The 13,855-nt window shown below is 34.4% G+C and overlaps 1 protein-coding gene across 5 annotated transcripts in view; it reads left to right on the top strand.

The window, feature by feature from the left end:
* Positions 1 to 13,855, top strand: part of Zeb1 (zinc finger E-box binding homeobox 1) — a 141,545-nt gene that overhangs the window by 101,947 nt on the left and 25,743 nt on the right. For 4 of the 5 annotated variants that reach the window (XM_090319073.1, XM_090319077.1, XM_090319075.1 and 1 more), the window contains exon 3: positions 8,386 to 8,445. The exons of the other annotated variant lie outside the window; for it this stretch is intronic. In XM_090319073.1, coding sequence (XP_090175199.1) covers positions 8,386 to 8,445 — 60 coding nt within the window. The remainder of the gene's footprint in view (positions 1 to 8,385; positions 8,446 to 13,855) is intronic. 5 annotated transcript variants of the gene reach the window in all.

Here is a 13,855-nt window from a genome sequence, read left to right as displayed (position 1 = left end):
ACTCTCCAAGTTCAAGACTTGTACTCATACACAAAGAAAATGTAGCCCAAATGTGTGTCCTTTCATGTTCTCTGAATATTTCAGGAACTTGGAGATAAAAGGTGTTGAGACAGATTTTACTACTATGCACCTTTTCTCCACTGCTCCCTTAAAGTCTTCCACTGCACACATGGTCCATATAGTATCACAAAAACAACTTATTATTTCCAGTTCAGTTTTTGAGTGGAAGAGCTGATGGAAGGTATGGCTTCTTTACTAGAATTTTTTTTCTTTTTCTAAATGTTAAGAACCTGGTAATCTCTTTTGAAATTAACATACAATAGGGAACTCATTTTTGTTACTGTGTAATTTTTTCAGCTTCAGTGTGCACATACATCCACACACATAAACACACACCTACTTTCTTATGGCAGCCATCACACTTGGGGGAAATAGTTGAATCTGCCAAAACCTCAAGTGTGACTCCCGTTCTAGTCACTTCTTCCTTCTACTGCAAACTCTGGCATTGGTGATCGAGTCTGATACTGTAGTTATTTTCTTTTTGGGATTGTCAACTAGTGCAAAACACTTTGTAGCCATTTATTCTACTCAGCATGCCCCTAAAAAGTCATTCAAACCATTGCATGCATCAGTATTATCAATACTTGAATATTTCGTATTGATGAGTGCCAGTTCAGTATGTGGATGGGCCAAAATTTATCCATTCATCTATTAAAGTATGTTTGGATTGTTTCCAGTTTATAGAGAAAATGAACGAAGACAGTATAAATATTCGTATGCAGTTTTTTGGTTTTTTTATTTAATGAATTTATTAACATTGATTTTTACATCATATTTCAAATGACGTGTTTAACAAACAAGTATTCAAGAAGGGAATCTCTATATACAATCACTGGCACTTAGATTTTAGAACATAATTAAAATTAGGCTGAGGGTTTATATGTCATATATACATATCAATTATGTAATAAAATATGCTTATAGAGTCATAAATTTTTATGTCTATATAATTGTGTTTCCTTCTTGTATGTCAACAGTATGCAGATTTTTAAGAGGATTTGTGAATATAAGTTTTCACTCTTCTAGGGTATGTCATAGATATTTATTTATTGTTTCAAGAAACTGGCAAACTGTTTACCGCAGTGTTTGAAACATTGCAACTCTTATATATCCAGTTTCTCTACATCCTCACAAGCATTTGACTGAATCAACATTTTTCTTTAGCTAACCTATTAGGTTCCTGTTAGGTATAATGGCTGCTGTGTTAATTTGCATTTCCTTAGTGCCTAGGGAAGCTGAATGTAATTTGAAGTATTTACTTGCCATCTATATATTCTCTTCAGTGAAGCATCTATTAATATTTTCTGTGTGCTCTCTGAGTTGTTTATTACTAGAGCTTTAGAGGAAATCTTGAATTTTGGAAATGTGATCTCTCTAGCTTAATTTTTTCCAAAATCATTTTTACAATGATTGTGTTGACCTTCCTTGTAAATTTGAGAATAATAGCCCTAAAAATAAATTTACTCATTCTGGAATTTTGATTTCAGCTGTGTTAACTCTGTAGATCAGCTTGGAAAACTCACTTTTTTATGTTGAAGACTCTTAAAATTCATGAACCTGGTTTGTCTTTGTTTATATAGGTCTTTGATTTCTAATACCAGTGTCTAATAATTTCAGAATATAAATTGTGTACATATTTTGTGACATTTACAAATATATATTTCTCTTTATGTTTCTGTGACAATAGAAGTAGGAGTTCTTTCCCTTTTTTATTATCTTTATATAGCTGTACAAAAAGGTTTCGATTGAACACACCCATTTCTGTTCTGGATGGCTGGAGGTACTGTAGTTTACAGCTGTTTGTTGCTGATAGATAGCAGCATGACTTCTGTGTGTCAACCTGGCGATTTTTGCTTTCTCTGGGTATATTCTTCTGTCTTTACCTGCCTTAACATGTCTTTGTGGATATTGTGAACCACACTTACTATGATTTTTATGTTGTTGGTGGTGGTGGTCATGGGGCTTGAAATTCTGGGCCTGGGTTCTGTCTGAGCTTTTCAGCTCAAGGCTACTGCCCTACCCTTGAGCCACACCACCACTTCTGGTTTTCTGGTGGTTAGTTGGAGATAAGACTCCCATGGACTTTAGTGCCCAGGCTGTCTTTGAATCTCGATGTTCAGATCTCAGCCTCCTGAGTGGCTAGGATTACAGGCGTGAACACCCAGCTCAGACTTACTGTGATTTTCCTGAATGATTAATAGGCTGAATATCCATTTACCTGAAATCCTGGAGATTAGAAGAAGTTCAGATTTTGGAGTTAAACACTGAAAAACTTCTTAAAGGGGCCGGGAGTTTGGCCTAGTGGTAGAGTGCTTGCCTAGCATGCACGAAGACCCAGGTTTGATTCCTCAGTACCACATACATAGAAAAAAGCTGGAAGTGGTGCTGAGGCTCAAGTGGTAGAGCTCTAGCCTTGAGAACGTCCAAGGACAGCGCTCAGGCCCTGAGCCCAAGACTGGCAAAAAAAAAAAAAAAAAAAAAAAAAAAGTCTTAAAGATTTACATAGGCTTGAGTGGCTGAACAGCTTTGATTGAAAATTCTGAAATTCCAAATGTTTAAAATCTAAAATTTAAATTTGAATTTTCTGATTTGGGCTACTACATATTTACATATCATTGGAAACTGAAAAATGAGATAGAGAACATACTTTCTCAAAAGCACACAGTGAAATATATCACTCCTGATTAAAATTTCTGCATTTCCAAGTTAGAATAGAGGAGTCTACTGGCTTTTATCAGCAGGTGTCCCTTCATAGGGACAGTAGCGTGGAATGATAGGGGAGGCTCAGAAGACTTCAGAATGGGGAAGCTTATTCACCTAGCCTGACACTGCGCTTCTAAGGTGACACAAAAATTCCCATGAACACATTTATTGTTACAAAGTTGTTAACTGATATTCTGTTTCTCCTCAAACTGAGGAGAAATCTAAACCAGGATTTTTGGCTACCAGATGTAAAAAATGGAGCTCTTAAATTTTTAGCATATAGTAATACTCAGTCCATTCCTTTGAATGATTCTACGCTTAAATTGATAGTAAATCTGTACTTTTTTGGCCAGACCTGGGGCTTTAACTTAGGGCCTGAGCACTGTCCTTGGGCTTTCTCAAGGCTAGAGCTCTACCACTTGAGCCACAGGACCACTTCCAGCATTTTCTATGTTTGTGGTACCAATGAATTAAATCTGGGTCTTTGTGCATGCTAGGCAAGCACTCTACTACTAGGCAAAACTCCCAGCCCTATATCTTCTGCATTTTTAATTAAAATGAATTGCATTTTCTGTCTTTGTTTTTAACTAGGTATTTTATCTAATTACTAGAATAAAGCAAGGACTATCTCTTCCATCTAAATGTCTGCCATTTTCCTTTAAACTTATTTTAATTAAATTTTATAATTAATGACAGATTGTAATTATAGAGACAATTCATGGAGTTATTAATTCACAAGTAATACAGAGTGACCCTCTAAATTCTTTACCAGTTTTTCACACTGCTAACATTTTACAAAATTAGAATTGCAATTATAACACACACACACACACACACACACACACACACCTCTTGATAATCCCTGACAATCATGACATCAAGAAGGTCATATAAGGGCCGGGAGTTTGGCCTAGTGGTAGAGTGCTTGCCTAGCATGCAGGAAGACCGGGGTTCGATTCCTTGGTACCACATACATAGAAAAAAGCCGGAAGTGGTGCTGAGGCTCAAGTGGTAGAGCTCTAGCCTTGAGAAAGTCCAAGGACAGGGCTCAGGCCCTGAGCTCAAGCCCAGGACTGGCAAAAAAAAAAAAAAAGAAGGTCATATAAGTGAACTCACGTACAGTTTAATCTTGTATCGGCTTTTTCAATCTGTGAATTGCTGCATGTATCGATAGATCATTCTTTTTAATTACTGAGTAATAATGGACCACTATTTTTCAGGCTTCATTTCATCATTATGTGAAGAAACATAGTCCTGTTACTCAGAAGTTTTTCTCATTTTTTATTTGCTTTCAATTAGATTAAATTAGAACACTTTATGTTTCTTGTAAGCTGCACTTAAGTCATCCAATCATCAGATGTTGACATACTTTCTCATAGAAATAAAAATAGAGTCAATTACTTTTCTCTCACATTTCCTGAACTAAAAGTAAGATAAGAGCAGAGGAGGACCAGTTATGCATAAAAAGGCATAGAGCGTCTTCTTCTAGCAGCTTCATGCTTGCCCTTGTGAGGGAGGCTGTCTTGGGCAGCACTTTCTGCAGTGAGAGGAGCATGTTTGTGCCACAAGCTCACATTGGGGCATGCCCTGCTGTGCAAGTGACAGGGTTCACCCTCCAACCAAACTCCAGTGCTAATCATTAAAGGAAAGAGTGCAGACTTGTAGATTCTAGAAAAAGAAGGAGAAGAGGATGCAGAGGAGGAAGAATTGTTAAATACTAAAGAAGCTAGATTTTTAATCCCAAGTAGAGAGAAAGAAATCATTTAATTGAATTTCAGATATATCTTAAAGTAGCTTTAACAAGTACTGTTTGAAGTTTTAGCAATATTCAAAATGACTTTGTTTTTTATCTATCTGAACAAGTAATAACTCTTGATTTTCATTTGATGAAAATACAATAATAAGTAACTGTATTGCCATCCTATGATTTTTCTCAATTAGCATGTTATTTATTTCGGTTTAAGTAGAAGCCTTGGAGAAGAGAAAGAGTAGGGGAAAGTGTTAGAGATTTCTAAAACTTTTCCAGCTCTGGGTTTATGCTGTCCTTTAGTAACACTTTGCATGAATTTTTTGTCATTGTCATGTGGGAAGTATGAAAGAGAATTCCTCAAGAGCTAATCTTATTGGGGATCACAAACGTTCAGTAGCTAGGGGCATATGATCATATGAAGTAAAGTTTATCAAAATGAGCTCTATGAAATGGAAACCAGATTTTATGTTAATTTTCTCTCCTTTGTCACTTTTTAATTTCTATACCTTTTGTCTTTATCTGTTTGAAGAAGGGCAATGGGAATACAGAAATGGTCAGAGAAAGGGGTACAAATACAAGAGTGATAGTAGACATTGTTGAAAATGCCTATTCAAATTGTGAGGACGGGGGCAAGAGAGAAAAACTGAAAGAACAAGGGGAAGCAGGTGACATTCACTGTTCAAAAAGAAATATACTCATTACCTGACTTAAGTAACAATAACCTCCTTTGTATATCACTTTTGCAATACCAATAAAAAAAGAAAAGCAGCTAATACCATCATTATTACCTACTTCCATGTTTTTATATTAAACTGAAAAGTTGTGTATGTACTTAAACTTTCTCATATAGTAACTTTTTTGTTGTTGTTGTTTTTGGTAGGTCATGGGGCCTGGATGCTGTCCCTGAGCTCTTTAGCTCAAGACTACCACCCTACCCCTTGGGCCATAGCACCACTTCCAGTTTTCTGGTGGTTAATTGGAGATAAGAGTCTCACAGACTTTTTTTTTTTTTTCAAAATGCAAAAGCAAAGTTTATTGCAGATACAAGCCAGGCAGGGAACTCATCCGCAGTCTCACAGACTTTTTAGTGCCCAGGCTGACTTTGAACCACGATCCTCAGATCTCAGCTTCTTGAGTAGCTAGGATTAAAGGCATGAACCATTTCATCCTGCTTAGTAACCATTTTTATATAAAAGTTAATAAGTAAACAAAGCCTTCTGAATAAAACTACGGATAATTCAAGGCACTTAAATATATGATTTAATAGCATGCTAAAATCCTACTTTATTTCAGCAGTCAAATTTAGGAAAGATCTGACTTGGGGTTTTAACTGACGTTTCAGTGGCTCTTAATAGGAGTGTACAAATATATTGTTTTAGAATGACTATAAATTCTCTGAACATAATTATGCATTCTATGATAATTAAAATGCAGTTTGAACTCATTCATGTTTTTATACATGTGCATATTTAAAAATGTATAGATTTTTAAAAGCCGGATGTGGTGGCTCACACGCCTGTAATCCTAGCTACTCAGGAGGCTGAGATCTAAGGATCAAGGTTCACAGCTAGCACAGGCACAAAAGGACCTGAGACTCTTACCTCCAACTAACCTCTAGAAAAAATGGGAAGTGGGGCTTGGGTCAAGAGTAGGGTGGTAGTGTAGCCTTGAGCTGAAGAGCTCAGGGACAATGCCCAGGCCCAGGAGTAGGTGGTAGCCTTGAGATAAAGAGCTCAGGGACAGCACCCAAACAAAGTTCAAGCCCTATGACCCACAAAAGAGTCTTAATACATTTCAGAAGACTGAAATAATGAAATTTTTGGTCACAATGGATTGAAATAAATAGTAGAAAGTGAAAAATTCCTAATTTTTTGGAAATTAATACACTCCTGGCCAGTGGCTTAGAGAAGTGGTCACAAGGGAAACCAAAAAGAATCTAGTGATAACTGAAAACATAAGGGAATGTATTGAAAGCAATGGTCAAAGGGAGTTGCTGTAAACACAGTCAAAGATCTCATCAATTTACATTCATACCTTAAAGAACAGTCCAAAGCCAGCTGCATGGAAGAACTATTACAGATGAGAGCAGCATGGAGAAGCAACAAAATAACCAAAGTCAATAGTTGATGTTTACTTTTTTTTTTTTTTTGGTCCATCATGGGGTCTTAAACTCAGGATCTGGGCACTGTCCCAGGACTTTTTCACTACGCAGGACCTGGGCACTGTCCCAGGACTTTTTCACTCAAGTTACTATTCTACCATTCTGAGCCGCAATGCCACTTCCAACATTTGAAGTTTAGACTAACAAAACCAAACCTATGGTTAGAATGACAAAGACTCAGACGATGGAAATCAGGAGGAGATATAAGAGCAACTACAGAGAAATAAAATGAGAAAAAGGTAAAAAAATAGAAAGATGGATGGATAGATAGGTGAATAGATAGAATGTATATGAAGATATAAATGTAATTTTTGCTTGCCAAAAACTATGTATTTATTTATAACGTATTTACTTTGAATCTATTCCACATAATTATTTCGCTATAGATTTAGATGGCAACATCAAATGACAAACAAGCACCTAAAAATATCCCTTAGTACCTCTATAATGGCTAGTGTTGTGGCTCCAGCTGTAATCACAGCTACTTGGGAGGCCAAGACCAAAATGATTGTGATTGAGGGCCAGCCACAGCAAAACGTTAATGAGATTCCAGCTCAACAAATAAGCCAGAAGTGGTGGTATCTTTTTTTTTTAATACCAGCGATACTGTAGGTAAAGGTAGGAAAACTCCTATCTGAAGCCAGCAGTAGGTGAAATGTCAGATCCTATCTGAAAAATAACTAAAGCAGGGTAGGACTAGGACATGTATCATGTAATAGAGCACCCAGCTAGCTAGCAAAAGGCTCTGGATTCAAACCCCAGATATGTAGATCAATAGATAAATAATAGATAGTGTACATATCATAATGCTTTGAGTGTTTGCTCTGGGCACTGTGACAATGGGCTTGTTTTTCTTATTTCCTGATTCTGAAGTTAAAAAAAAACAACGGTGTAGCAAAAAGTGGACTTGATATTCATTCTGATTCAAACTCAGATTCCACTTTTCACACCTAATACCTGTGTGTCTATGGGAAAGTTATTTAGTTTCTTCAAAGCTCAAGTTATGTTTTGCTCCATTAACTTATAAGATGGATTGTTATTAAGGATTACGTTTCTACCATACATAGCATAGTACCTAGAACATGGAAATTTGTGTATTACAGTCATATGGAGAAAGAGACCCAATTCCAGGTAAGTAAGGTTCTTCTCCTAATATACTAACAATATCCAGTATGCTTATACAGGTTGAAAATCTGTATATCCAAAATTTGAGACTTGTTGAGTAAAACAAGACACAACTAGTAGAAAATTGCATACTCAGCTTCCTATAGCAGCTCACATGCAAACCTAGGGACTCTAAAAATACTATATCCAATTGTATTTGGACTATATTTATATGTAACATTAATAAATTTCACATCTGGACTTGAATCTGTCCTATAATACATTTATACAGGCTAGTAGTCCAAAATCCCAGACAATACAAATAAAGGATAGTCACCCTATAATTCAAAAGTACATATAATTATAGATTTACATTTAAATTTGTACTGATTGTGGTTTCCTTAAGATGTCTTTGTAATTTTAATAAAACTATCAGCTTAAAATAGTTTTAAAACTTTTACTTTTCAAGGGTACATTATCATATTATAAAAGTTTAAAAATCCAGATGAAATATAATCTTAACTATGAGTTTCCTTTTCACATATCTAGAAATTAAAATGTTTGTGACACCTGTATCTATTTAATCCCTGTTCTTCCATTTCACCAGGAAAGGAAGGGCAAGGAATCCTGGGGCCTGAAGCTCAGGCAGGTGACGCAGGATGCACAGGTACTCTTGCCATTTTCTTCCACAACATTTGAAGGAAGCCATTTGGGACACTGCCTATTTGCATTAGTAAGCCCTAAGTTTAGTCCATCTCTTCCTTCATCATACCTACTTAAATGTTTAAACCCGTAGGCATATTCACTATTAAAAATGAAAGTTTAATATTTAAATACAGACCTATAGAATTAATATAACATTTTTCTATTTTACAATAGAAGAATTATAATTTATAGGCAATATAAAAATAAGTCATTGAAAATTTAAATGTATATCAGTTTTTTATAGTCATAATAGTCATAATAGTTTCACTATTAGTTAATGGAATCTGCTTTGAATTACCCATCAGACCGAAAGCAGAAGAGAGAAAATATCATGAGTTATCTATAAACCAGAGGTGAATCATGAATACCAATAAGTTGAGGGAAGATGTTACAGCAAATACAAGAATCATTTTTTGTCTTGTAGTTTCTGTGACTGAAATGGCTCAAATGAATTCAAATTTTAGTAAGGAAGAAAACTTGCTTCCAAGTGACTGAAAGTACATAATACCTGAGACTTTAGGTTATTCCTCTGTGATTGATTGAGATCAGATTTAAGAATCAAAAGAGTTAAATAAAAAATGTAAACCAAGTCCATATATTATAATGTAAATTTGGAAAATGAATTCCAAATTATTAAAAATATTTCCTTAAATTACATACTTGTAAAAATATAATTGTATTTTATTTACTCCACTACATATTATTTCTTTTATATAGTTCTTAACTTTTTTTCTTTCTCTTTTATGGTTTCATAAGGATTCTTTTACTGTGAAATGCATTTGGAGATATTCTCTAGTCCCTTTTAACTATCTTCCACCATGTGTGTGGTTCATGATTAGTGTCAGAAGAGGTATTCATCTATGACAAAAGCATTAGCACTCCCATACTTGTCAGTTACATAAAACAAGGATAACTCTTTGTGTTATTAAGTAAAGGTAAATTTCAGAATGATTAATCAATAATAGAGTACCTGATTATCTATGGCATCTATAGCCTAAACTTTATATTCTTCCTTTGTCTTGATCATGTGTAACTAACATGAATAATCTGTTCACCTGTGAGAAGTATCAAATATTTGTCATATAAGAGGTTTTTAGTAATACAGTGTTATATAAATATTTTAACGAGGTATTTGTTATTAGTAAAAGAGTAATGGTAGAAAATACAAAGGGATAATGCTTAATATTCTTTTACCTAATGTTAAACTTCAATGACAATACTACCTACGCTCAAGGCTAGAGCTCTACCACTTGAACCACAGCGTCACTTCTGGTTTTCAGGTGGTTAATTGGAGATAACAGTCTTATGGACTTTCATGCCCAGGCTGGCTTTGAACTGTGATCCTCAGATCTCAGCCTCCTGAGTAGCTAGGATTACAGGTGTGAGCTACCAGCGCTCAGCAAGACTACAGTTTTTATTTAGCTCTTACTATATAGTTTTTCTCATGGATCGAAAGGTATCCTGGGCTTTTTCTAATCCTTAAAAGTCTATAAAATTTCCGAGTGCTGGTAGCTCACATCTGTAACCCTAGCTACTCAAGAGGTTGAGATCAGAGAATAGCAGTTGGAGGCTAGTCAATTATGCAGCAAAGAAGCCAAAAACGGAGCTGTGGCTCAAATGGTAGAATGCTTGCCTTGAGCCAAAAAAACAAACAACAAAAAAAGCTGAGGGGACAGCATCCAGGCCCTGAGTTCAAGCCTCAGAACTAGAAAACAAAAAGTCTATAAAACTACTACCTACATAAAAAAGGAATGCTCAAAAGGATGGTTTCAGTGAATATTTCACTCCCTGAACAGTATAATATACTCAGCCTAAAGTTCCCTTAATTGCATGAACTGCAGAAGGAAGTCAGCTATAGGCAAGATCTGGCAGAGCTGTGAACTAAGGAGAGTGACTTTGTACAATATTAGAAGCCAAGGAAGTAACCAAACAAAGGCGTGATACAGTTTTTTAAGTTCTTACCATCATCAAGCTCAAGGACAATGCCCAAGCTCAAAGTTTGAGCCCCACAACTAAAAAAAAGAAATTTAGTCTTTCTGTTACATATTTACACTCTTTAATTTGTGATGGGAGATTTTTGTTCTTTGACAGAACTCTGAGTTTTATTCTTAACACTAAATTATCATTATGTCTATCCATGTGTTTACCCATTCTAATACTTAAATATATAATTTTATCGTTTTTAAGGAAGCTCAATGACCTTTACATGATGTGTACTTCTCAAAGTTTATGTATTTTTATGTTATTTTCAAGTTGTTTTTAAATTTTATATGTAATAAAACTTCTGGATTCAGCTTGAAATTAGATTTGGTTAATGAACACAATGTAGTTTAATGGAAAGGACCTAGAATTGGAGTATCAGATATCCGAGTTGTCTCTCTAATTGTGATATATTTTTTTCTACATGAGCTTAGAAAAAGTGTGAAAACTTTTCTATTCCCAATTTTTATCAACGAGCATTTTAATTGTGAAATCATGATGCTCACCTGGCAGAAATGCTTGGAAGAAAACCATTAGATAGCACTTACTGCAAGCCAGATACAGCATACAGTGAGCACTGTAAGTTAATTTAATCCTCCTAACAATCCTTAGAGTTACTGCATTATCCAAATTTTATAGTATGTAAGCTGATTAAATATTGTCTTGCAAATGTATTGATGTGCATTTTTCTACATTTTGTAGTAAATGGAAACAACTTGTAGCATATTTAAAAATTGACATCATTATTACATGTAATATGCAATTTAATACTACTGTCACTCAATTTTGTAAAATTATCAGTAAACTCCTTACAAGTCAGAAATTTTTTCATGTTTTCTCCTTTCTTATATTTGCCTTCTATATGCCATATAGACTTATTGTATGTGTGTGTGTGTGTGTGTGTGTGTGTGTGTGTGTGTGTGTGTGTGTATTTTGGTGGCAATACTGGGAATTAAAACTGAGGGCTTCTCTTGCTAGGCACTTTACCATTTAAACCCACACCTCCAGATACTTTTTGCATTATTTTCAAGATAGAGTTTCATTTTTTGCCCTAGCTAATCAGTTTCCCCTCTAGTGCTTCCATAAATCTATAGGTATAACAAGCGCATACCATTCACCCAGTCATCAGGCTTACCCTGTAGCTAGGATGACAAGAGCATGCCTACACCTAGGCACTGGACTTTCCCTATAGCTGCAATAACCAACATGGCACTGCACCTAGCCACTGTGCTTCCCCTGGTGCTGGGGTACCAGGTACATGTCATGAGGTCCAACCATTGATTAAGTTTCCTGAATTTTATGCCCAGGCATGCCTTGAGACACAATATCCCAATCTCCTACCAAGTAGCTAGGATAACAGGATTGAACAACTGTGTTTGGGAAGTCAGTAAAATGTTATGTTAACAATACAGATTTCCTTTTTGAGTATATATTTGATCAACTGTTATTTATAAGAAAAAATAGATACATAAATTGAAATTAAATTTTTTCTTTAATTTCTAGGGATTTCAAGCTTCTTAACATATAAAATTAAATAATGTCTTATTACATTATTAGTATTTGAAGTCAGTCACACATAAATGCATGACACATTTTAATAAATAATTGTTGAAGAATGATATTGAGAATAAGATATTCTTCACTTGATCCATGTAATAGCTCAATGTTACTTTTTTGTGTTGGCCTTAAACTCAAGCTCTCCTTGCCTTCGCATGCACCACTTCACCTGGCACAATGTTACTTATTTTTAAAGCAAAAAGTGTTTGACATTAAGGTTATCTTGGGTTTTGTTGTTTTGTTTCAGTTAGCCCTGAGATAACCCTTATTCTCAAATAAGAAAAGGAAATTATAAAAATTTAATATAACTAAGCTATTTAATTCCTTTTACATCTTCATACTTGTGTGTCAAAAGTTGTGTTTGTTGGTCAGTAAAATATTTTTAGTATCCTGTAAGTAACAATTCAGTTAAGTACTTATTTAGTTTTGTTGAAACCAAAAATTCAAAGCTATTTAATATTCACATAATTTGGTTTCTAGCCATTAGAATTATTCACAATTTTATTTCAGGACTTTTTGTTAATATGTTTTTAAATTTGTAAAAAAAAATCTGTCTTGTTACATGCACTACTAACCAATAACTTACTTAATCCAATTTTTCTGGATAGTTTTACTTAATAACCTAATTTAGCAAAGACAGTACTAGAATTCAAGTCAGTTAAATCCTTTTCTAACTTTTATAAGAAGAAAAACATATATACCTTCATTATCACAATTAAAATTAAAATAAGTTGTCAATATATTGTAAAAAATTTTTTAACTTATTCAGCAAGAAAATATATGAGGAATATAGAAATTTTAAATAAATAAGAATATGTATATGTGAACAAATGCATCTTATGAATTAGATTATGTATCAATAATTGCATAGCCTGCCTGTGTAATCTGTTTTTATAATACCCAATATTGGAGCCAAGATTAAGATGGCATAAGTCTAATCTAATTTTTATAATTTATATAATCTTTTCCTCCAAATTAAAACAAGTACAGATAAGCTTATATATCTTACTGACAAAGTTGCATATATAAAATAGATTGAAATTCTGAAAGTATATGCTATTTAAAAACTCACAATTCCAATAGTTAGTTTGTGTGTGTATGGTTTTGTTGTAAGGATATAGAAAACATTAACATTTTATATGACAAATAATTCTAAATTGAATAAAGGATATAGAAAATATCAACATGTTATGTGTCAAGTAATGCTCCTAAATTGAATAAAAGTATCCTAACAGGTTTTTGGTAACACTGGGGATTGAAGCCAAGCCCTCACCATCGCTGGCTGTGGGTTGTTCCACCACTTGGCTTTGCCCTGCCAGCCTCCCTTCATTTGTTTTTGAGATAAGATCTTGCTAACTTTGCTAGAATGGCTGTGACTTGGAAGTTCTCCTGCCTCTCACCTCCCAAGTAGCTGAGATTACAGACTTGTGTTACTATACCCAGGTTCATAACAAATTTGATTTAAAAAATGCTTATTAACTAGCATGTCAAATTTATATAGAATTTGTAAGAAATCACATAAAATATGAACTTCATGAATGTTAATTAAGTTTAATTTGAAGTTTTTAAGTTGCATTTAAAGGACTTGATGTCAGTGCTCATTTTTCTAGCTAAGGACAGGTTGTAGAAATAGTATTTGAGAATGCACTTTGATTTGCTTTCATCCGTTTTCTGAAGCACAATGACCTATTATTTAATAATAGGGGTGTGACATATGAAATCATTAAAGGAAAATTTTCTTCTCTTCTCTGATTGTATGATTATATATTGATTCCGCAACCACCCCTATTCAATACCCATGCTAACAGAAGTAAATTTCAGAGGAAAGAGTGGAA

This window comes from Megascapheus bottae, chromosome 26 (assembly GCF_031878675.1).
Source record: "Megascapheus bottae isolate mThoBot1 chromosome 26, mThoBot2.hap1, whole genome shotgun sequence".
In the NCBI taxonomy this organism is placed as follows: Eukaryota; Metazoa; Chordata; class Mammalia; order Rodentia; family Geomyidae; genus Megascapheus; species Megascapheus bottae.
This window is presented reverse-complemented; position numbering and strand designations above follow the sequence as displayed.